General features: G+C 45.2%; 2 protein-coding genes across 4 annotated transcripts in view; both read left to right on the top strand.

Annotated features, from left to right (window-relative positions):
* bcr (BCR activator of RhoGEF and GTPase) overlaps positions 1–20,063 on the top strand; it is an 86,544-nt gene extending 66,481 nt beyond the window's left edge. The window contains exons 9-24 of one of the 3 annotated variants that reach the window (XR_006021776.1): positions 3,073–3,194; positions 3,955–4,120; positions 4,355–4,477; positions 5,003–5,078; positions 5,501–5,605; positions 6,091–6,165; positions 6,941–7,038; positions 7,785–7,916; positions 12,951–13,010; positions 13,307–13,416; positions 15,177–15,316; positions 15,481–15,615; positions 15,945–16,050; positions 16,707–16,869; positions 17,020–17,597; positions 18,076–20,063. Coding sequence is in view for 2 of the 3 variants with exons in the window: in XM_042060177.1 (XP_041916111.1) it covers positions 3,073–3,194; positions 3,955–4,120; positions 4,355–4,477; positions 5,003–5,078; positions 5,501–5,605; positions 6,091–6,165; positions 6,941–7,038; positions 7,785–7,916; positions 12,951–13,010; positions 13,307–13,416; positions 15,177–15,316; positions 15,481–15,615; positions 15,945–16,050; positions 16,707–16,869; positions 17,020–17,109 (1,701 nt within the window). In the remaining variant the exon portion in view is untranslated. Of the gene's footprint in view, positions 1–3,072; positions 3,195–3,954; positions 4,121–4,354; positions 4,478–5,002; positions 5,079–5,500; positions 5,606–6,090; positions 6,166–6,940; positions 7,039–7,784; positions 7,917–12,950; positions 13,011–13,306; positions 13,417–15,176; positions 15,317–15,480; positions 15,616–15,944; positions 16,051–16,706; positions 16,870–17,019 lie in introns of all 3 variants that reach the window. The other 2 variants (XM_042060178.1, XM_042060177.1) reach the window with 2 other exon arrangements.
* A 1,586-nt stretch (positions 20,064–21,649) lies between these two features.
* specc1lb (sperm antigen with calponin homology and coiled-coil domains 1-like b) overlaps positions 21,650–25,130 on the top strand; it is a 29,584-nt gene continuing 26,103 nt past the window's right edge. Inside the window, exon 1 of the mRNA XM_042060195.1 lies at positions 21,650–21,865. The gene's annotated coding sequence lies outside the window, so the exon portion shown is untranslated. The remainder of the gene's footprint in view (positions 21,866–25,130) is intronic.

Raw genomic sequence — 25,130 nt, 5'->3', positions numbered from 1 at the left:
GTGTGTGTGTGTGTGTGTGTGTGTGTGTGTGTGTGTGTGAGAGAGAGGTAGGGTCTCTCTTGTGTGTCAGTGCTGTGACTTTCAGGATGTGCCCATTCTATTTCCTCATTCCTATTCCTGTTCCATATCTTTTTTGTCATTTCTTCTCTCTCTCTCTCTCTTTTTCTCTCTCTCTCTCTCTCTCTCTCTCTCTCTCTCTCTCTCCCTATCTCTCTCTCTCTTTTTCTCTCTCTCTCTCTCTCTCTTTCTCTCTCTCTCTCTCTCTCTCTCTCTCTCTCTCTCTCTCTCCCTATCTCTCTTTCTCTCATTCTCCTGCTCTCCACCATTTCTCTCTTATCTCACAATGAATGTTTTTCTCTGTCATTCTTTCATTCCTTTGCTTCCTGATTTTCTATTCTATTCTTGTACACACCCCACCCTCTCTCTATCTCTATCTCTCTTGCCTCTCTCTCTCTCTATCTCTCTATCTCTCTCTCTCTTTCTTTCTCTGTCTCATATATTCATGTGTCTGAGGTTGAGGGCTGGGGGCAGTGTGAGGGTCAGTGGTGGGATGTTTGCTGAGATAATCCCTCCTAATCTGGAGATCTCCTGTCAGTTATCAGGAAGCCCTGAGCTGATTGGATCAGCCCCTAGTAAGACAGACCCAACAGGATTGGGACTCTGATCAGATCTTGGAGGTATTTATCTGTGTATTAAGCTAATTACCGGAGGCTTCGCTCGGTCAGGAAGCCAGTGGCTGCAGAGCTCTTCTACTCTACTCTGTGTATTTTTGATAGCTTTGCAGGAAATGACGAACAAAGGAGTTATGTTATCGTAACTGATAACTAACCGTATGGCCAGGGTTACGGGGTCAGTTTGATAACAAAGGACATTTTCTATTTGTATTTGATAAGCAGCGGTGGGGGTTAGGTCATGAGGTCAGATCACGGTCAAATATCCAGGCTGCGTTATTCAGGCTATCGGGCCAGCCAATGTAAGTGGGAGCGTAATGACCAACTGGCAGCGTGGGGCAGTCGGCGTGGCTGTGCCCTCTGGTTGGCATTTGCACTGGCACTTGCCTTTTTGTGTTCAGCCATTTTCAGCTCAGTGGGCTCCCGTGTTTGCTCGGAGCTGAGCGGATCTCATTCGGAACCATCTGAGTGAGTATGTCCCCATTAAGAGCTGGCACACACACGGCGCTTGATGAATTCCACCTCGACCGCTCAAAAAATCCTGCCACTGTGCTGCACGACAACAGAAATACATTACGGCTGGCAGGTTGTAAAAAAAAAAAGATGAGCCAAAAAAAAACAAAAAACATTTAATGGCACAAACCTGTCATCAGAGATGTAGAGGAAGCCATTCGCTCTGGGGGCCGTTATGTGCCGAGTCGCTGTTTGGAATAGAAATGTCTCATTAGCCGCTCCTGCGGCGAGTGGAAGAGCGGAGCTCCAGGAGAGGCGCGGGCCGAGGCAGCTGTTGACCCAGCAGAGGGCCTCTCTCGCTGGGGGAGAGATGAGCCGCGCCGTGCCCATAGGCTGCTGTCTATTAGGGGGGCCGCCTGGCTGGGCTGGTTGTCTCACTCAAAGCCATCGTTCATGCAGACGACAGAAGATGAGGAGATTATAAAGGGCGGCCGTTGCTGTGGGTGTGAGACGGGGACAACGGGGTAGTGTGTGTGATTTCTTCGCTGCCTTGTGTGTGATATTACAACTATCTTGGTCTGAAGCCGGCGGGTGAGGAGGACCCAATAAGGAGAGTGCTTTGAAAGCAAAGTGTATTCTAAGTGTGTGTGTGTGTGTGTATGTGAGTGTGTGTGTGTGTGTGTGTGTGTGTGTGAGTGTGAGAGAGGCACTGTGACCAGCATACCACAGTGCTGATGTTAGCACAATGCATGCGAGTAATAGGCTTCCCAATCCACAGGCAGGCTAGGGAACAATAGACGCTGTGCCTTAACGTGCACCTGTGATTGGACGAGCCTCTTGCAGATGTCTTCTTTTGTTGCCTCACATACCGGCGATGCGTCATCATGGGTCAGAAGGGGGTGATGGAGCGTGATCTGTAGCCCTGAGGCAATTTAAATCCCTCTGTGTGTGTGTGTGTGTGTGTGTGTGTGTGTGGTGTGTGGTGTGTGTGTAGGTGTGTGCGTATGCGTGTGTGCACACGCATGTGTTTGCATGTATGTGTTTCCGTGTGTCTCTGGTCCATGTGTTAGTGTATACTGTTTATTTGCACACATGTTTGTGTTTGTGTGAGCGTGCCCAGGGCTGTTTTCTCACACATTCTACTCTGGCTGAGGGCTCGACAGCTATTACCCTGAATGCATAGTGCCTGATGAGCAGAGACGTGTCTCACCTGTTTCACAGCACACACCTCATGGGCCTTCAGGTCCACCCAGGAGACACAATAACGCTCTCAGCTAAGATAGCTGCTGAAGATAGAGGGACATTTTCTTTTTTAAGAATCTGTGCAGCGTTACTGCCTACTGGTGTTCAGTATTTGTACTGCAGGCATGATTTGAAACATGTTGTTGCAAAAAGAGGACTCGTTTGAAAGATGGGCCTTTTAAAAGGAACATGCGGTTTGTGGTCTTATCAGCAGATTAACTTCTGTGTTCTTATCCTTCTTGTAGAGGCCTGTTTATGTTCAGCACATCTATATTTCTAATATTACATCACTTAACCATTGGTTGACCTTATGTATTTGTTCTGAGACTACTCTACAGTGGAATGTTCAGTGGAATCAGGTGAATTCATACTTTTCATAATCAAGCAGTATTTGCTACCTTGGATAGTATCAAATTCCTCTCAATTTAATGCTAGGTTTTTGGAAGACATAAATGTCCTCCTCATTATTGGTCCAGTAACCTGTATGCAGATTGCAAATGTGTTTACAGTTTTGTTGCTCTAAAAGTATACATTATAATATTACAATACTGTGTATTATTAACATAACTTGTGCTATCATTAAAGCTAACAGCAAGGCCATCTGGGTTTTCCTGCTTTACTGTGTCTTGTGTGGAGAGCTGGGGCTGTGTTTATAACAGAGATCAGATAACTGACCGTGTTCCATCTGCCCACTGTTGTGCTGCAGAGCCGGCAGCTGCTGAAGGACAGCTTCATGGTGGAGCTGGTGGAGGGGCAGCGGAAACTCCGTCACGTCTTCCTCTTCACTGACCTGCTGCTCTGTGCCAAGCTGAAGAAGCAGATCGGAGGGTAAGGCCAGAAAAGCCCCCCCCCCCCCCCCCCCCCCCCATCTATCCTCTCTCTCTCACTCTTGCTCTGCTTCTGACATCGCACTTCTCATTTGAACGTGACCTCAGCCATGGGTTTGTGTTTTTATCTGTATTTTGTATATCTCTATCAGCTCTGTGGTTGACTCTCTTTCTCTCGGGCATCCTTTACGCATCTGAGGCCCCCGTCGCCCCTGCTCTTTGCCCTCTCTCACCCTGTCTGTCTGTTTTCCAATTGATCTTTCGTCATCCCCGGTGGCCTGCGTCATGTTTATTTTCATCTCGAATCATCTGAGAGCGCTTCGTGGCAAATGTTACCCTTTAATATGAAGTTGTTCTATTTCGGCCACACGCGCCCGGGCCCCAGAATGGCTGTATTGATCAGCGAGTGCTGTCTGGCGGCCTCTCATGGATCTGATCAGATATGAGCCCTGCTCTGCACTGCTCTGCCCATCTGAATCACTGCTGGGTACTCTGTGCTTCCTAGATTTTTTCAACCATACATTTTTCAATATTTCATCTTCCTGCAGTGTAAAAGCTAATAAGTTTTCGCTCTTTCTTCATCTCATTTGCTTGTTCATTCTGACTTATACATCATTCTCTTTCTATACCCCATGTCTCCAACTGTTGTTGCCTGCACTTATAATAAGCTACTCTGTTTTCACTCCATTTTCTTCCTTTTCCTCCTTTCATTTATTTTTTCTCTTCATGCTCTCACCTTCTCCCTCTTCTTTCCCCTGTAGGAAGAGTCAGCAGTATGACTCCAAGTGGTACATCCCGCTGTCTGACCTGACCTTCCAGGCGTCAGACGAGGCCGAGCCACTGCCCATCCCCCAGGTGCCGGACGAGGAGCTGGAGGCCATGAAGATGAAGATCTCCTCGTTGAAGAGCGAGATCCAGAGGGAGAAGGTATTCACACTCACACAACGCTCTGCAGGGGGAAATTGTGACCCTAGTAGGCTGCCGTAGCATCAGTAGTAGGAATTTCTAGAAACTTCATCTGGGCCAAGGTTAAATGCACTGCCTCACAGTATCTCTCTGCCTCTCTCTCTCTCCCTGCCTCTGTATATCTCTCTCTCTCTCTTTCTCTCTCTCTCTCTCTCTCTCTGTGTGTGTGTGTGTGTGTGTGTGTGTGTGTGTTAGCAGAGAGGAAACAAAAGCTCCAAGGTGATGGAGCGTCTGCGGAAGAAACTGTCTGAACAGGAGTCTCTGCTGCTGCTCACCTCCCCTAACATGCCCCTGCGGCTGCACAACAGGAGTGGCAAGGTACAGTGTGCACACACACACACACACACACACACACACACACACACACACACACACACACACACACACACACAAATACACACACACACACTACCTCTGAATCACTGGCAGGGTTCTCCGCAACCCTGCTATGTCTCTTATCTCTCGTCAGGGTTTAGACTTATCTACTGTACCTGTTTCCATTCTTTCCCTTTCCTTACATTTCCAGTCTTGTAGATGGGCACACACAAAGATGTTATTAGATGTTATTAGATGTTACTAGCAGGGTTGTGCACAATTCGAATTGCAATTCCTTCCTTCGAATTGCTTCCTGTTTGCTACCTCAATTGAAATGCAAGTGAAATTCAAGAATTGAATTGGAATTTAAGAGCCAGTTTCAATTCAATTCTGGAATTTTGCACAAGCCTGGTTACTACTGTAGATGATATTAGAAGTTATTAAATGTTACTAGATGATATTAGATGTTATTAGATGGTATTTGATGGTAATTGGTGTTAATGCCTTTAGTGATTCTGTGTGTTTCAGGGCTACATGTTCCTGATATCCTCTGACTATGAGCGGGTGGAGTGGAAAGAGATGATCCGGGACCAGCAGAAGAAATGTAGGTGTCCCTGGTGACCTTCAGAACAGGCTGACTGCAGTACAGCACCCCATTAACACTAACCCCTGCCCTGCTAACATTACCTCAAGCTCATTGAAAGTTTCAGACTAACAGGCAGGCTACTGTACACCATGCACATGACTGAAGCACTATGTTCGCGGAGAGTATGCTGCAACAGTTAGCTTCCACTATAATCAATTGGAACTGGCTACACCAGATGTGATAGTAGCATATACATTTGAAAAAAAACCAAGTTTTCTAAATCTATTTTTAACGCTCTGCTATCAGAACACTTGAGTTGGTGTAGCCTGCCTGTAGACACGCAATGCTAGATTCGTAGCTCCATGCCTTTGATGTCCTTGATGTTAAGTGTGCACCACTGATTTTTGGCCTGGGCCTTTTTTCCTGATTTTCACTGGCAGGCTTCAAGAGCGTGTCTCTGACCTCCATGGAGTTGCAGATGCTGACCAACTCCTGTGTGAAGCTGCAGACTGTCCACCACATCCCCCTCACCGTCAACAAAGAAGGTCTGACTTACCTGAGCTCCACCACACCGCTAAACACATCTTGTTGTAGGAAGATCCAGGTCAAATATAGCAATAATGTCCCAGCTCACTGCAGGCAGTGATGAGCTTTCATAGAGATTTTATTCCAAAACTTTCCCTCGGCATAGATGCTTGCATGTGTATGTTGCATGTAGATTTATTGAGATTTTACTGTGATGAAAAGGAAACCATTTTAACTGCTGTATCGGGGCTAAGCTCAAACATATGAAATGTGTATAGAAAAAAACAAGTGTTTACTTGTAATTTCATGGGTCACAACCGAGACATATGAAATCTCACTGAGATTGAGACCTGAGGAATATTGATTTCTTGCTTTGTTGCTGTCCAATTCTCAGTAGCTCATCTACTCTGTGTGTGTGTGTGTGTGTGTGTGTGTGTGTGTGTGTGTGTGTGTGTGTGTGTGTGTGTGTGTGTGTGTGTGTGTGTGTGTGTGTGTGTGTCTCCAGAGGATGAGTGCACCGGGTTGTACGGATTCCTGAATGTAATCGTCCACTCTGCCTCCGGCCTCAAACAGAGCCTAAGTGAGTCTCCCTGGTTTCTCTCGCTGTCTCTGTCTGTGGTTCTCTCCTCATACTCTGTCTTATTCTCTTCTACTATCCAATTGTTAATCAGATTGTCTCATTCTCTTTCTTACTATTTCTCCCTCTCTTTTTCTCTCTCTCGCTCACTTTCTCTCTCTCTCTCTCTCTCCCTCCTTCTCTCTGTTGCTTATCTTTTATTGTATGTTTGTGCTCTAAGTGGCACTTTAAGTGAATGTGATGTAGCAAGATGAAAGGGTATCCAAAAAGTACAGAGGAAGCTTGTGTGTTTTGCTCTCTCTATGCAAAATCAGTTGAGTTATCTCCCAGCTCTCTGTCCACTGCTTCCCTCTATCAGGGTCTCATAACAGAACACCCACCCACTCAATTGCTATAAAGATTCTGTATTTGTATTGCACAAACAGTTAAATAAAATGTATTGTACATACAATAGTTTACATACTGAACATGCTTTATTGTATATTGTATATGCAATCAACTGTACGTACATGCAACTGAATATACTCTTGAATATACTCTTACTATACTCTTTCCATATACAGTACTGTATGGAACGCCAGCCATGGTGTAGCACTCTAATTCTATATAACGGCACTTTGTGTACATAATTCTGTTCTTTTGCGCTTCTGATAAGATGCTAACTGCATTTCATTGGCTCTGTACGTGTACTCTGCAAAATGACAATACAGTTGAATTGGTGAATACGGTGGCTTTGTATGACTGAACTAAACTTGACCCCTCCGCCTCCACTCCACAGATCTCTACTGCACACTGGAGGTGGACTCCTTCGGGTACTTTGTGAACAAGGCCAAGACAAGAGTGTACCGCTACACCACAGAGCCTAAATGGAATGAGGTACGTTCCAGTTCCAACACGCAAATGGGAAATGGGAAATGGGAGCAAGTGGGACAAAAGAGACAAACACAAGAGTGAGTCGCACATCTTGATATAGCACCACTGTCAAAGTCAGGGCAAAGTACGAGCAAAGTAGAGCTGGAGAAGTTTCCCTGGTAAGTAACCCAATCAGACAGCCGGCAGGTAGGGGAGGACCCAGGCTCAGGGCTGCAGGGTTCTGCTCTATCACCAGGCCTCTGTGTAGAGGGGAAGGTTTGCCATCTGCTTGCGTGACATAATGCTTTAATTAGGGGCCTTTATCCTGCTGTTTTACCAGGGCTCTTCCAGGGAAATGAGAGGGATGACAGATGTTTAGCTGTGGTGCGCACTTCTGCTACGTCACACACAATAGCTGCATGGGGTGTAGAGGGGCTGTAAGCAGTTTTATTAACAGGGCAGAACTGCACAAGTCCAGGCTGTGGAAAATAGCATTCAGCACATCTTTAATGTGTGTGTGTGTGTGTGTGTGTGTGTGTGTGTGTGTGTGTGTGTGTGTGTGTGTGTGTGTGTGTGTGTCTGTGTGTGTGTGTGTCTGTGTCTGTGTACATTTTGCAGTGTCAGTTTCCATCTGTATATCTTTGTGTATGTCTTTCAAAAGTACAGAAACTGATGGAAACTGTTTTGTCAGTTGTAGAGTAAAGTTTCATTATACCGCTGAAGGATACATGTTATACATGTTATACTTTTTTTCTGTTGTGTATCTACAGGAGTTTGAGATTGAGCTGGAGGGCTCGCAGACCCTGAGGCTGCTGTGCTATGAGAAGAGCTACAACAAGACCAAACTGAACAAGGAGGATGGCGACAGCACTGACCACATCATGGGCAAAGGCCAGATCCCAGTATGTACTGTAGCCATGGCAACCCACACACCAACACTCCACTCATGCTCTTCTGTCAATTGACATCCATGTCGGACAAACAGCTTTTAATAATACTCAGATAAGAGCTTTATCTTAGCTGCTGTCTGCATTCACATGAACTCAGTTCCACCTGCACAGCCAGTTCCTACCTCCTGTCTGCTTCTCTGAGACTGGGCCCTCAATACGGAGCTGATTTCTAGTGACGGAGGTGTCCGGGCGATAGGTCAAAGGTCATCGTTTTGAGAGTGTATTACTAGACTGAGCTGCACTGTCAATTTCAATCTTTTTTTCCCGTTTTGTCCTTTAAAGGTCAAACCATTCCCTCCTGCTGTGATGGCATGATTGAATCAAAAGATCCATAATTCATGGGTCCGGTCTGAAAATGTCAGTCTGAGTGAAGTGGGTGAAATGACCCCAGAAATGCTGAGATGGTCATCATGTCCAGCTTGTCCATTTGTGATCACCAGTCGGTCAGCTCTACTGCAGTCACACTGACAAAATTAGGGGGTAGGCCCCCTCCACCCCATCCAGACTCAGTGTGTGTGTGTGTATGTGTGAGAGCGTGTGTGTGTGTGCGTGTGCGTGTGTGCGTGTGCGTGTGTGTGTGTGCGTGTGTGTGGGTGTGTGTGCGCATTCTGGATTTGGGCTGATGTGGGCTGACGCTGAAAGGGCGGCGGATTAGATGTCAGAGACACAGGGCAGCAGGCGCTTTGATCTACCTGTCTGGCGGCTACAGGTGGCTGCCTTATTCTCCGTCTGCTCCAACTGAAAACACAAAAAGCCACTGTCAACTCCACTCCATCCACCTTTATCCCCACTGCTTTTACTGGTGTCCAATCACCAGCTGCCGTCTCTTTTGTGTCAGAAGCACTCAGTGAAAATGGAACCGACAGTTAACTTTTAAAAAAAAAAACGATCTAAAAGGGATAGCTGAGAAAGTGAAACAATTGCTACTTAGTAGAAAAGCTGACACGCTCCCAACAGAACAGTATCACATTGCTAATAGTGCTACATTACATAGAGGTATTCAGGTACCTTTGAGAGACATCAGGTAGAATGGAGGAGCGTTACTGCAGCAGTGATGTAGACAATGCACAGGCTTCCTCTTTCTTTTCTCTCTCTCTATCTCTGTCTCTCCTTCCCTCTCTCTCTCTCTCTATACATCTATCGCTCCTTCCTTCTGTCCTTTCAGACTGCCCACTGACCGCAGCGGCTGTCCTCCGGTGTGCCTCTGGCACTCTATACTGTGGTGCTCCATGTCACTCACACAGTGGCTTTTCTCTCCTCCTGCTGCTATTGTGTGGTGCAGCATCCGATAAATGGCTAGATGGCACACACTAGGTAGCATGAATGCCTGAGAGGCACGTGGGTATGGTATCACCCCTTCCCCCCTGCGGGGGCAATAAAAATGGCGTTCGTCTCTCTGTGTCACGCAATGTGGGCAAGTGAGGTGTGCTGAGGCGAGAGGGAACTGTTGTCATTCGGCCCGGCAGCTCAAATACACCCTCTGCTGTTTCACTGAGAGGAATGTTCCTCCCTAAACGCACTTAAAGGGTGCCTATTAGAGCCTGACAATGCAGTCACACATTACACAACAGCCAGACTCTGATGCGTATGCACTGTTTTGGTGCTCCACTGCTCCGCTGCTTTCACATGCTGTCTCGGGTCCCAGTGGCCTCTGGTGTCTGCAGTGTCAGTCTGTCTCTCTGTCTCCTGCTTACCTTCGCAGTGAGGAACAGAGACATTTAATCCTTATTTAGTCTAGGGAGCTCACCTGAGGACACTCACTGCCAAGCACTACATATAGACCCTTTCAAGAGAGTTCCATTATCAGCATCATAGTTGGCCCCACAAGACTTCCTTTTTAACATTCCATATGTTATCTTAATGCAGAGGAAGTAGATTGGGAACCAAATAGAACGTTCAAGCATTGTTTTTGTTTTTATTGATGAAAGGGTCCATACACTCTCACATACAAACACACTCTCACACACACACTTTTTCGCATTCCCACACTCACACACACACACACACACACACACACACACACACACACACACACACACACACACACTTTTATGCATTCACACACTCACACACGCACACACTCATGCATGCATGACACACACATATACACTCACACACATACACTCTCTCTCTGTTACACACAAACACACACATGCAGCAGATATTCGTGTTTTGGGACTGAGCCGCTTAGCACGTCATTACTCCACGCAAAGGAGTTCGAGCAGCTTTTAATCGAAGCGTAATTACCGCATGGCTGACGCCGATTGGCTACTCTCGGCTGTCAGAGTGAGGCCATGCGCCGGCTTACTTGGGAGCTGACCAACCTCCGTGGGGCAGGGGGGGTGGGGAGAGGGGATTAGCTGAGGGAGGAGGAGGTGCAGGAGGAGAAAGCAGGAGGGAGGGAGGGAGTGGAGAAAGCAAACAAGAGTAGGAGTAACATGAGAAGTAAGAGTGAGTGAGTGAGTGAAGGAGGGAGGGAGGGAGAGAGAGAGGGAGAGAGAATGAGAGAGGGAGAGAGAGAGGGAGGGCTTTGTCGACGGGGCAGTTAAAAGGAGTCTGCCACTCTTGTGTGCTGACACATGAGAGATGGGCTGTGATATGAGGATCCAGACGCTGACCTACAGACAAGGTTAAGCTGACAGGGTTTTTGGGCAGTCAGCGGCGGCTGTGGTGGCGGTGGAGTGTCTGGCTGTGTCCGAGTTCAGTAGGGGGCTCTTGCGGACACACACCTGTAGAACCCCCACAGGCTGGCTGCTGTTGCCAGCCCCACCACTAGCTGTCTCGCTTCCAGGGAAGCAAGGACACGGCCGGGCTTGGACTGAGGATCAGCAGCCGTCCTCGGCTTCACCTGTCGGACCAGCTGGAGAGCGCCAGGGAAAGTGGAGCGGCTAGTAAACAAGCGCTACGGCTCTGTAGCATGGGATTACCTGGGCAATCCTCTACACAAAGCAGCCCCAGCGAAACAGACCAGGAGCTTCTTATCTCCCTGAAGAGGAGCCCGCTGCTCTGAGGCTGATGGTGAAGTTCCCCCTGTTTCACGGCCTGCTGATAAGAGTCCATAGCCAACCGCCGAAGAGGCATGATGATGATGATGACGGAGAGCGCACCCCAGAGCCACTTCCTTCGGGGAGAGAGGTGCCCGCCGTTGGCAGATGCCATCCTTGACACAGAGGAGGGCACGGAGGAGGAGGGCAACGGCAGAAAATCTGTCACCAGGGCAACAGCAGGGGGCAGGGGTACGAAACTGTGGGGGAGAGTTCAGAATGCCCTGCAGAGACGGAAGGACCAAAAGGTTCGGGCAAATACAATAGAATGCAGGATCTTTTGCTCAGTAAATCTAGTTAACATTTTCTAGTTGAACAATATATGTCGGTTCTGTGCATACTCTATTGTTTGTTTATTTGCAAACAATGGTGTTTAGTCAAATGGAAACATGTAAAGTGGAAATGGAAGTATGTCTTTGGTAGGCTTCATTGCAATGTAGTTCCATACCTTAGTTTCTGTGGTTACTCATTCTGTTGAGTGTTCAGTGATACAAGTCATACAATCACCTGGATGACACGTATACTAAAGTCTGTCCTCTCTCTTTGTCTTTCACCCTGTCTTTCACTCTCTTTTCACCCTGTCTTTCACTCTCTTTTCACTCGTCTTTCATTCCCATCTGCAACTTCTTCAAAGTGTTTTTGAACCCTACAAGTCAAGTTTATCCTTTCTCTTTTTCTTTATCCTATGGTGTGTGTGTACTGTTTATGTGTGTGTGTGCATTTGCATTTGTTTATGTTCCTGTGTTCCACTTCTCACTCCTGATGAGGACAGACAGGCCGCTGTGATAGAGATGATGAGATTAGTTAGGGGCGAACGTGATCCAACGCCGCACACGACCATATGGAGATTAGGTCCAGGATGAGGATGATGAGGAGAGGAACATGCCGAAGTCTCTCTCTCCAGATGGCCCAATCTCAGAGGGGACTCTGTTTGTTGTGGACTCTGACCAACGGGGCGCTCTCAGGATTATATAAAATGCCAAATTACAGCACCTGATGTAATTAGAGTTTGGGGACTGGTGAATTGAAGTTAGAAGCAATTGAAGCATAAGAATGATGAAACTCAAAGCACCATGATGTAATGTCATGCATAACAGTGAGGGTTGTATTAACCCTTAACCCTTAAAGGAGTACCGTCACACCGGTGTGACGGGAATGTTGGGAAATGAACATTCTAAAGAATATCTGGGTTCATTGAATTCAACATAGAATTTTAGAACCTTCAATTGTTGCGGAACTTAGAACGTTCAAAAACCTACACCTTTAAGGGTTAAGTAGGGGTGATTGTAGCATAGCTAAGGGACTTGGCTAACAGCTTGAGGGTTCAATTTCAGGCTGACACTGTTGTGTCCTTGAGCAAGACACTTCACCCCGAGTTGCTCTGGGGACACTGTCCCCGGTACTGATGTATACAAGTTGCTCTGGCGACACTGTCCCCGGTACTGATGTATACAAGTTGCTTAGGATTTGGTGTGCTTGTCCAGAAGCTGTGTTAGGAAAAAATAGTAAAATCTTCATCCTTTAGGGGGGAAAATGAATGCTTCTGTGTATTTGGTGCATTGTGAAATGTTCCAGTCTCCATACTCCACTGAGTGTCTGGACTGTGCTCCCTGTAGTTTTGGCATGTAGAGAGGACCACCTTCACTGGACAGATGATGGTTCAAAATCTCAGGCAACTTCCAAGAAATGTTTACCACTTTTGTCTGTAGTCTGTAACAAACATGACATTAATCCGTAATCAATCTTTGCCGTCTGCAAATCAATCAACAGCTATAACTGTAATTGAGTAACAGTCCCTTCCAAATACATTTTCAAATTCAAAATTCATCTGGAATGGATGGATGGAAACATAGCTAGTGTTTTGGTAAATCTCTAGTGATGGCTGCCATGCTGGTGGGTATGGATGTATGTGTAACACCTGCTCTCTTTCTGTCCCTCTCAGTTGGACCCTCAGACCCTCCAGGGCAAAGACTGGCAGAGGACCGTCATTCCTATGAATGGGGTGAGTGCACCGCACCGAACACACACACACACACACACACACACACACAGAAAGAGAGAGAGAGAGAAAGATAGAGAGAGAGAGAGAGAGAGAGAGAGAGACATACATACACACATCCCAAGGCACAAAATGTGGTCAATTAGCTAATGTCTCCAAATGTTTCCATGGATTAGCCATCTTAAATGCAGCTGCTCATGAGATTTCAGCGCCATGCTTTATCATTTCCTATACATTACATGGTACATTTCTTATAGGCTCTCAGGGTCACTCGGGTGCTCTTGTGTGCTGTGTTTTAGATTGAGGTGAAGCTGTCCATGAAGTTCACCAGCCGTGAGTTCAGCCTGAAGAGGATGCCTTCATGCAGGGAGCTGGGCGTGTTCGGTGTCAAGATCTCCGCAGTGACCAAGTGAGTAAAACACACGAGGACGAAATCGCCAAACAACACTGTGTCTCACTTATTCACATGTCTTCATCAGTTACGTGGCAGAAAGTTCTAGAGTAAATAACTGTGTTAGTCTGTATAGCAACACTCAATCCCCTCTATGACTATGGAGTCATGGAACTGTGCTAGGCACCTGTGAGAAGTGTTAGCACCTGCTTAGGGCTTTTCTGTGCGAGTCCCCCTGTGTGCTGGGCTGGCCTAGGTGTTGAGTGATTGGCAGGCCCCACGCCAGGCAGGTATAGCCCAGGAGTGCACGTGCCGGCCACTCACAGAGCCAGCTGGCCAGCGCTGATCCCATCCAAGCCGACAGCCCTAATCTGAGAGCCAAGCAAAGCTAAGGGGACGAGCACCAACCCCAAGCAACCCTGGCCTCCACCACCACCACCACCACCACCACCACCACCCTCTGCCCCCACCCTACCCACTGCACTCATCACCTCCCTGAGCCTCTCAGGCCTGGATAATCCCCTCAATATTCCCATGCCACTCAGCCACCTACTCTTATACCTCCACCCCTCACCCCCACCTCTGTCCCCCCCTTCCTGCCCAAGCAGGGCCCCTCTCTGTCAGCAGCTCCTGCTTACCCAGTGCCCGTGGAGGAAGGCCTGTGAGGCAGCCAAGTGCAACACAAGGCCAGTCACTTAGAGGCTGTGGGGCTATAGAGAAACTAATTGGCTGCTGTTAGCGGTCACATGGAAAATAATTAAATGGTGTTCTGGATGTATTTGCATAGAACATGATGTCTAAATAGAGTTTGCCTTGGGAGTTGTATGACAAACGGTGCTATACACTTGAAATAAGGCAATGTAGGAAAATGGAGATATATTTTTGGATGTATGGTTTGCTGTATGAATAAGGCCATTGAGTCTTGAATTTCCCCTAGGGATCAATAAAGTATATCTATCTATCTATCTCTCTATCTATCTATCTATCTCTCTATCTATCTATCTATCTATCTATCTGTCTATCTATCTATCTATCTATCTATCTATCTATCTATCTATCTATCTATCTATCACACACAGGCAAGTTTGTGGAGGGGTGTGTGTGTGTGTGTGTGTGTGTGTGTGTGTGTGTGTGTGTGTGTGTGTGTGTGTGTGCATTATAGTTTCAGTGTTTTGAAAGTGTGTGTGTGTGTGTGAAAGAGAGAGAGAGAGTGTGTGTTGATGATTGACACTAATGAAGATTGCTGGTAATGAGCACTTTAATAGTTTTAGGGAACAAAGCTCATTAAGAGTGTAGAGACAACATGTCACTATCACCACCAACAAGAGCTGCTCTTGTACCGATGCTGTGTGCTGTCGAGCAGAAAGGGTTAAACTGTCTAACGGCCAAGAACGTGGCAATGTGCACTCATGCACACCAAGTGTCTGCAATTAAGAGATGATCTTCTCCACAGCACACAGTTGAATTCACACAGTGTCTATTTGAATTATTGTTGTTCATATGGACGTAAGGTGAACAAAATAACAAAGTTGGATGTAACATACACTTTTCAATAGGTGCCATCATTTGTTATGGATTATTGATATGAATAAAATCTGCTTTGTGATGCTAATTATTTGTGTGCAAATAAAAAGATAATCTACTTCTGTTCTGTTGAATTTACATGTTGTGAATGAATACTGAACATGCATACTGACAGTGAGGTGCAATTTTGATTGTATTACCATAAATTGTATGAGCATTAATAATGAATGTATTAATATGGTCTTCCCCTCCAGGCGTGAGCGATCCAAGGTGCCCTACATTGTGCGTCAGTGCTTAGAAGAGATTGAAAGGCGGGGCATGGAGGAAGTGGGCATCTATCGCGTCTCTGGAGTGGCCACAGATATCCAGGCCCTGAAAACAGCCTTTGACACAAGTGAGTTATACACATGTATATGTATAATGTGGAAGTCCAAAGATGAATCCTCAGGAAAGAACACCTCACCTTATCCTTTGCAATGTTTTAAGACCGGGAAAACTCAAGACAAACAGAAAACTGTAACGTTGCACTCTTTCTCTATGCCGTCTTCTCCCTCACAGATAATAAAGATGTGTCGGTTATGATGAGTGAGATGGATGTCAACGCCATCGCTGGCACACTGAAGCTGTATTTCCGGGAGCTTCCGGAGCCCCTTTTCACTGATGAGCTGTACCCCAACTTCGCTGGTGGCATCAGTGAGTACCTCCCTGCCCTCTCCGCCATGTTGCTGTTGTTGAGTATAATACTCTACTCTATAGTACTTCTGTTGACCATGACTGTGACCACGACTATGCTCCAACTGACAATAATCATAGTAGCCTATACTATACTCAGTGGCAACCCCAAATAAAAGCCAGGGGAAGCTACAGTATATTCCTCAGAATTAAACAAATGATATAACAATATAGATGAAAAATAAACATTAGTAAAACATTTGTATACTTCAACTGACCATGACCTTGGTTTCCTATACTTCAATTGACCATGTTTCTCACATAGTGGTTTCATTTGTCTGTGTGTGCAGCCCTGTCTGATAGCGTTGCCAAGGAGAGCTGCATGCTGAACCTGCTGCTCTCTCTGCCGGAGCCCAACCTGGTCACCTTCCTGTTCCTGCTGGATCATTTGAAGAGGTACCCAGACCACCCACTTCACTGCAGAACACAAACTTTAATACCAATAATTGTATACACTCATACACACATGCACACACACCTTATACACAAAGCACTTGCAGTGCACTACAACATGGCCATTCAATTAACATAGCATGCAGAAAAATACAACCTTGACAACATACTGACCCTATAAATAGCAGCTTTAAAAAGCATCAGTAATATGAATTGATGTGAAGAAATAGGTTACAAGGTAAAAAAGTGAGTTAACTAAAAGCTCTCATATACAGGTATGTTCTCAGGTCTCTTAGATGTTTACAGAATTGGCCTGTTTGATGTACAGAGGTAGGGTGTTCCATAGCTTCGGTGCATAATGGATAAAAGCAGCTTCCACTTTGTTGTGGAGCACTTTGCCACAATTAAAAGATTAGCATTGGAAGATCCAGACGCGTCCTAAGCTATGTAAGAGTATAATGTAGCCTATGTTTTTCTGTCAGTCATATAGTGTATAGAATATCCATAATGAATGCAGAATTGTATGAGACTGCATTTAGTTATTATGTAAACCGAACCGGACGGAAGTAGCCTAGGGTTTCTCGAATAAGGTGAATACTGTAGATATGTGTTGCTGTAGAACATTGTTAACTCATCTGCATTGACCCTTGTGTCCTCAGGATTGCGGAGAAGGAGTGCATCAATAAGATGTCCCTGCATAACCTGGCCACTGTCTTTGGCCCCACCCTGTTACGGCCATCCGAGAAGGACAGCAAGATCCCCACCAACCCCACCCAGCCCATCACAATGGGAGACAGCTGGTCACTAGAGGTCATGTCGCAGGTAAGCCCTCTCTCACAGTGAACCATCTCTTTCTCCATTGTCTCCCCCTTTCTCTGACTATCAACTAGTTGGTTGAAATGTTTGTGAGCCTATTTGACAGATTATGTTTGGGCACTCCAGTGTATGACTGTCTCTCCCATTCTCTCTCAGGTCCAGGTTCTGCTCTACTTCCTCCAGCTTGAGACCATCCCCACCCCAGACAGCAAACGACAGAGCATCCTCTTCTCCACAGAGGTGTAGGGCGAGTGCCACCAACCTCTCCGAACAGTAACTGCTAGATCAGGACACAAGGCTGGAACACTTGCTGTGTGGCCGCTGGTGTATAAGTAACAAAAGGCACAAACAGTCTTCTCTCCTGCTTATTTTGGAAGGCGCCAGAAACTTGTCAACTCGGACTGTAAGCTCCAGCCACGGCCACCAGATGGCGCCAGTTACCTCTGCACAGACCTGAAGAGGGCAGCGCTATCTCTCCTCCTCCTCCTCTTTACCCCTCACCATGTTCATACGCACCAATCTCCCCCCTTGTGACAAACACACCGCCACCGTCCGTGTGTCTGCGCGACTCTTCACACCACATACTACAGACTATGGGTCTCCAACATCCAATCGCGCTCCAGGCTGCTTTGGTCAGTTTATGTCCGCTGTACAGGATGCCAGCGCCTCCGTCGTGTGTCTAGAGTAGGCTACTCTCTCACTGGCTCTCGAGCCTTGCTGAGCAGCTCGTCGTGGTGGGTAGTTTGTTGCGTTTTAGTCCTGTGTCCCTTGTTTGGCTTTTCTTTTCTGGTGTCCGTGTGATATTTCTGAACTTACTGTAAAAGATAACTGGCCGAAAAAGCACTGCTCCTTTGCCTCCAGCATTGTAGTTCAGTACTGTACAGTGAAATGTCACAAGTACTGTTGATTATATTTTGCCAAAGGGAGAAATCTGAGGGTTTCTTTTTTTCATTGATTTGTGATTCCGAGGGTTTATACTAATGAAGAATTCAGGCGCTGAAGAAATTATGGTTATATGTATGATGTGAGTAACTATGACATCCCATCCACTTCACCCATGGACACTAATTTGTAGAAGTCTATCAGATTCGTTATCTTTTTTTTTTGGACAATCATCTTTAATGTAATAGTGGAGTCCGTCCCCCACCCAATCTTATGAAAAAATCCTGCACCATTTTGCCATTGAGTTAATGCAGTGCGTTCTTTTGCCAGTTGCTTTTCATTTGACACAACGAGGAGTTGACACCACCATGAAGAGCTGCCACGCACATAAGACCTCAAAAGGATGACAAGGGAGTGACGAGCACTTGGGAAGCTGCTCCCCTTAGGAGCGCATGCCTGAGTCATCCGATGCAGTTTGTTTGTTGAGCTCAGCCCTGGACTTACACAACATTGTGAATGGGCTGTGCAGACCAGTGACAGACACTAATGGGAAACGGGAGAAATGTGTGTGTGTGTGGGTGTGTGTATCTGTGTGTGTTTGTGTGCATGTTTTGGTTTGTGTAGTAGGGGTGCTGAACTCAGTATAACTGGAGGACGAACATTGTACTCTCTCATTGCTGAGTGTCTGCATAGCATTGATCACATTTCCATTTTTGTCAGTAAATCTAAAGCAGTGTCTTTTGCTCTGTCATTTAGTTTTTTTTGTCTTGCAGGACACAACATCCCCACAGAGACATGCCTGAACGTATAGGAATTGTTCCACTTTGTGTTAAGCCCCTTTCTTAGGAGGCTTATGAATCAATGTTCAACACCATTGTTGGATTTCTGTGATGGTCCTGCCAAAATGTTTTGTATTTTTATTTTAGAAAGAAGAAAAATGTCAGAATTGTGTCTGTACATAAGCATAAAAGTTTTGCTCTTTTTCTTTATTTTTATTGTGTTATCTCATTGATAATTTATTATTTGGGATTTATTTGAGATTGTAATGAAGGAAATGATGAATAAGCCTAATTCATCTGAAGGAACCAAGTGAGCTGAAAAAAAAAACAGGACCAATCTCTTTCTTGTTACATGTTCACCGTGAAGTTTCAACTGGTTGGAGCGAAACGCTCTTTCTCCTCACCTTTGGAAGGATTGCTATTAAGGGGAAAAAAACCTTCACCTTTCCCCTATAAGCGGCCTACTCTGTTCAGAGTGTTGTGTACTCTTGGCAGTCACTATAGCTCCACACCGATGCATTTTGACAGAAGAGAGATTGTGCACTTACTCCAGGCAAGGTGGCGCGAGGACCAGCAAGTCCCTGCTATCCCAATTATTGGCACTTGTGTGTGTCTGCACAGTAGATGTCCTCCTGTCTGTGGATGAGGGGAAACGCAGAGGCCTGGTTGTGTAAAACTTGTATGTCTTGCTCTGTGTTACTTCAATAATACAATACAGCAGTGCCTCTGTCATTGTGTAAGACGTTTTAAGTGTTTTAAGTAATGCTGTATATTAGACAATACTCTTTTTGTCAATGATATGAGGTGTCCTTTTTAGACAGACAGAGAGAGAGAGAAGTTGGAGAAGAAAACTGGATGCTTTGTTGAGTTATTTTTTTCTTTTGGAGGACAGTAGTATACAATCTTCGGCCCTGTTAACCTCTCACAGTCTCCTTACTGTGCCAATACAGTGTCACGCTGCTCAATCCTCTCCTGACAAATAAACTCAGTTATAATAAGTTAATGTTCCCTCGCTTGTCCTACACTGTTTGTAAAATTGGATTGGACACATGACTGTGTCAGAACTCCTGATTGGACAGGTTTGTGAGGAGATGCTGTCATTGGTTACTGGACATCAGAAGGAACTGCCTGGAATAGTGTGATATAAGGAAACAAGAGAGGCTTTAGTGATTTGGTTTAACATGCAGGCATGTTTATTAAAGAAGCTTTTCTTTCTCTCTTCTGATCTGTGTTTTCTTAAACGTGTTGTCCTTCTGTATGATGTTCTAATGACAGAATACACCTACTGTATATACGCTACTGTAGGGTGATTTACAAACAAACCTGGAAATCATTTGAGGTAACATCTGCAACAATAAGATGGAAAAGGAAAGAAATAATCCTTTTTTTGGTTTGCATACTGTTCTGACAGCTGTTAAGATGAAAGAAATACTGAAAGATATCTTCATGCTTCATATCATACTTAAAATGTCACTTTTTTGTTTAGCAGTGAAACCAACTGTATACTGTTGGAGTGCATTCCAAAATATACATTTTGAAGGAAATGAGTCTCTGTATTTTTTGTTCTCTAATTTTCTTTGAAGTTACTAAAGCCCTTGTGTTTTATTAATGTTTCTGTTGGAACTGAAAAGAACAGATATGATGATTAATTTATTCTTAAAAAATATCAAACATCCAAAGGCTACAGTGCGACTTAGACCACTGCAATGTGCGGATGTCAATAACAACCTACCATGCCTTGTGAACTGAGGAGTGAATACAGTCCTAACTACACATGTATATTTAAAAACTGATGAAAGGGGCGATTAAGCGTATGTGATAATGAAAGCCTGTGCATTCACCATTCATCTCAGGCCCTTTGATCTGGATAATTGGAGCCCATTGAGCGTGAAGGTACGCCCCTTCGTCTCTACTCATGACCCTCTGGTCCATCTGGTTCCCTACCATCCTAGAGCTGACCTCAACACATCCTGAAATAGACAAGACTGTGGAGGGGAGAGAGCTGGGGTGATGCCCCCTCCCTCAACCTTTGGGTATGAGCTTTAGAAATGTTCCCACAGTTCATGCTAAACGTTACATTTGGCAAAACATGTCAGGCCACACGTTCCATGTCTGAGGGGGTGAGGAGGATATATCATGGGAGGGATGAGTCATAGGCCTATGATTTCATGCTATAATAAGTAAGGGAAACATGATAACAAATGTGTTTCTCTTCAGACATTATGTTCATATTTTAGAATATCTTGACCATATGGACATTATATTCCCTTTTCCCATCATCCATCTGAGAAATGCTTATAGTTAAGAGAAGATGTGTTTGGGAAAGAGTGAGACAATTACTCAGCTCACATACAATACAGTGCATGTGCTCATTTGTTATTTACATTTTTAATCTTTGTATCTTATATGCATCATTATGTGACTAGGCTATGTCTACTGCATGGGTTTTCAACCAATGGTCTGCCCACTGGTGGTGTGTGAATGCCTTAACCCTTAAAGGAGTACCGTCACACCGGTGTGACGGGAATGTTGGGAAATTAACATTCTAAAGAATATCTGGGTTCATTGAATTCAACATAGAATTTTAGAACCTTCAATTGTTGCGGAACTTAGAATGTTCAAAAACCTACACCTTTAAGGGTTAATAGTGGTCCCTGACCCTTACTGTTCATATAGTTTCACGGTGGAAATCACTTTTTTTTTACTCAGTGGTGGTCCCCAGGTTTTTTCCTGGTTCAGTGTGTGTGTGCGTGTTTATTAAATTAATCTAAGTTCATGCAGCACAGCCTTAACAGCCAGCAAAATAAGGATGAAGAAATAATAAGGATGTAGCTCTACCTGATGGTTATAAGAATTATTTCCCCTAAAATCAGTCATATTCTGATGCGGCGTATTGCTTTTCTTCTGACAGCAATAGGCCTAAGGATAGTTCCACAGAATAATGTTACAGAAATAGAACCATTAGCAAACTATTAGTAAGTGATGCTATTCTGGTAGTGTAAGTGGATATGTGTTGTCTACGTGTGCTTGTAGCTCTCTGGTGAATGATGTGCACATTCAAGACAATCCAGGGCGAAGCTCATTAGCGATGGCTTTCAGGGAGTTCAGAGTCGATATCCCACAATTCCATGCGCTCTCACTACGATCAGAGAGGCGAACGCTCTAGAATTGGGAAACATCCCCCTTCTCCGGGAGTCCTGTCAAGAGATGGGAAGCGTATGCTGTCGCCACCGGCCTGCCTGGGTGTATGCGAGTGTGGATTTCAGCATCACAGGACCGCACTTTTGATTATATCATTCAAAGTAGATTCCTTTTCTGGGCGAGAAAGGGAACTAACTGAGGTAACGTAGATAAAATGCCTGTCTTGGGCTTCTCTAGCTCAGTAACATTACGTTAGCTATCTGCTTTGCATGCATACTGGATGTAAAGTCCAGGCCCAGTGAAAGTGAAACAAACCGTTTTCAACATTTTTGTGTAGGTTGTTTAAGACTTATTACGACTTTCAATTAGGTCTGGTGATTTTGTATTACCTGGGTTGTGTATCGTTTGCCATTAGCCAAGCTTTGCTTTGGCTAGTACTGCCGTCGTGCCTAGTCTTTTCCTTCGTTTTCTTTCTGCCGGGTAACGTTTACGTTAGACTTAAACTAAACGTTACCTGGATTGCTGATGAGCTCAAGATTATTAGTCCGATAGTCCTTGCTTTCTTGGGAGATAAATGGTCATCTAATAAACCTCTTATCTGCAATTAAGTTACACCTCAAAGCCTACAGCATGCACTTTAAACACCACCCTTCTTTGCGGTTAAATCAAGCATCTTCAGGGCATGTTTTAGCAGTAACCTGTCTAATGTTAACCAGTATGTTAGGCTATGTTTTGACACCCCACTTTCAAGCCCCCTTTTGTGATAAGTTTATTCTGCTTGCCTTTGCGGCAACCCATGCTTCTGGGAAATATTTGTAAGACCACCCAGCTGAGCCCTAAGTAGACCAGCTGGTTTGTTTCTGTTCCCACACAATATTTTTGACTATTTGGGTAAGAACACTGGTCATTAAAACTTCACTGACATTAACATAATCAGTGAAATTATATCAGCCTACTTGGCTACATTCATGCATGATGTGTTCATTTGATTAGTGGAACAAGGTTCTTCTTTGAATGTGTGTTAATGCAGCGTTGTGATTTCCCATAATATTAACTGCACTGACAGCACAGCTAGCAAGCCAGTTTTAAACCTAAAACATGAGTCAGGCCTATTTAGTAAACTCCCGTGTTGACTCTAAGAGTGCACAGCACATTCCACCCTTCACAATGTCCCAAAACATCCCAGGCATCCTCCTCCCTGAGTGGACAAACACAGGGGAGTCGTGGCCCCACTATTATTTCAGCTCATCCAGCATTCATTTCAGTTGGGACCCCGCCACATTCACTGTGGACTGAGTGACTGGGGTCATGTTTAGGGGCAGATTGTGGAGTTGGATGTCATGGGAGGCATGTGCTAGTTAGTGTGTTGTGTCTGTGGCTCATGGTTGGTTGTATTATTGAATTACAAAGATGTCTGTTAAAGCTTTTCAGACTCAAGGGGCTAATTTGTGTCTGTGTCTATATCGGTATATTATATAGCCATTTTGCGGTCTTGTCTTGTTTGTGTGTGTACGTCCATGTATTTGATCGTTTCATAGTGGAGCATATGACACAGAGGAAACGGCTTAAGTCTACCTCCAACATGGACACTAGGAGTGTCTTGGGATGATATGATCAGCCCCTGCAATTTGTCATCCCCACTCATTCATTGGCACAGCTGTGTCACAGTGTCCGGCTGTAATCCAGGAGCACCAGCCCTGCCTGCCACATCACTCCACTGGACTGCCCAGTGAGGGAGGACTTTTCACACGGCCTGGTTGAAGCGCTGACTGTCCCATGCGTCCATTCATCCCACACTGTCCACATGAGGTTACTCCGGCGCTTTGGAGGTTTTTAGTGATACTTCCTTCTGGTCCACCAAACTGTTCTAAGCTGAACCTCATGTCACCACCATGGGCATCTGTGGACACAGCCTAATGACAAGCTTCAGCCCATTTGTGGTTTTGGCCTACAGACGGTCTTCTCAGTGCAGACATGCCCTGTTTCTCTCTTTCTCTCTCTCACTCTCTCTCCCAATCTCTCTTTGTAATTTCTCTCACACTAGCACATTATCCTGTCTCTCATGCCAGTATCCAGCATGCCTTGAGGAGTGACTGTTCTGGCAGCCCAGCTAGCTGATATCAAATACAATCACTGAACCAGAACTCCAGTAGGCTACAATGTAGACTACTAGGCCATCACTGCCTGACTATGTTAAGGAAGTGCTTTATCGTAACATTAGGATGGGCATTTGGAATTCTTCCAATCTGAGTGTGTAGTATGTGAATGTCTATCCCCCCCCTTTGCCAAAGTGTGTTTATAGATTAGTGGACCCCCCTCTGGGAGCTTTGATTGAGATATCTGCTATTGGGTTTAACAAGGTTGAGCGGATGTAGTAGCTGGCAGACGCAGTGGGGGGGAATCCTGACCCAGATGTGTCTCCTACTCATCCTCCCCCGGCGACGTCCACTCTTGGACAAACCCTTTTGATAACCCGACCTCTTTGCTTGCTGATTTCCTCCCCCGTTTTTAATGGACAGTTTTAATGGTCAAAAATACAGAAGATTTGCCTAATGTTAACTTTTGTTGTAGGCGTATTTGACACAATATCATAGGGAACTACACGCCCCAGAAATGGTAGCTTCGTTCAGAGGAAGTTCAGATAATGAACTGAGATGACGAAGCACTAAAAGGATCAATTCCATGGCAGTGTCTCTCTCTCAAAGTTAATGTCAGATATTGCAAAAGAACATTGAGGGGCTTCAACCAAACCCTGATCAGCTCCATCTTCCCTGAGGTTAAAAATAAACATTGCTGTCAAAAATTCCCAGTTCATCTCTGAGGAAGATGAAGTAACTCTTATTTTGGAACAGCGATGTTCTCATTTGTTCAGGACGGCATGTCCAGATACCTGGATCCCTTTAGCCCTGCTCTTCTCAAAGGAATTTACCCTCCAAGTCCAGGCTCCTGACTGACCCTGTGCTCACACAGGTCTTATCTTATGTAACATGACTTATACCTGTCGGTCTCCATATTCATTTGAGAGGGGAAAAAAAACACTTTTCTGAAGTCGAAAGTATGAGTGTCGCCAGCGTAGCATGGGACTGTTTGATATTTGATGGGACGCTGATAACTGTCAAGGTTTCCTCCACAGCAGGCCAGTGAAAAGCATTCCTGGTTGAGATCTGTTTTCCCCTCTGCCCGTAATTGATGGTTGTCTAGTCTGGTGGATGGGGCCCACATGAAATTTCCATGAAGAAGGTAAAAAAGAAGGTGTGTGTGAGAGAGAGAGAGAGAGAGAATGCAAGGTATGCATTGGAATGGTGCTAAAGTTGTGTTTATGTTACTCCTGTGTATATCTAGGCTGTGCAGTATGGAGTAGAAAAAACCTAGCCTAGCTTTTAACATAAACAATAGCATCACCTGGTATTGGTATGTGAATTTGGTCCTAGTTTTTGGCAAAGTCACAGGAGCTCCAGCTAGTTT

This window comes from Alosa sapidissima, chromosome 13 (genome assembly GCF_018492685.1).
Source record: "Alosa sapidissima isolate fAloSap1 chromosome 13, fAloSap1.pri, whole genome shotgun sequence".
Classification (NCBI taxonomy): Eukaryota; Metazoa; Chordata; class Actinopteri; order Clupeiformes; family Clupeidae; genus Alosa; species Alosa sapidissima.
The sequence above is the reverse complement of the archived record's forward strand: the minus strand, read 5'-3'. Positions and strand labels throughout refer to the sequence as shown.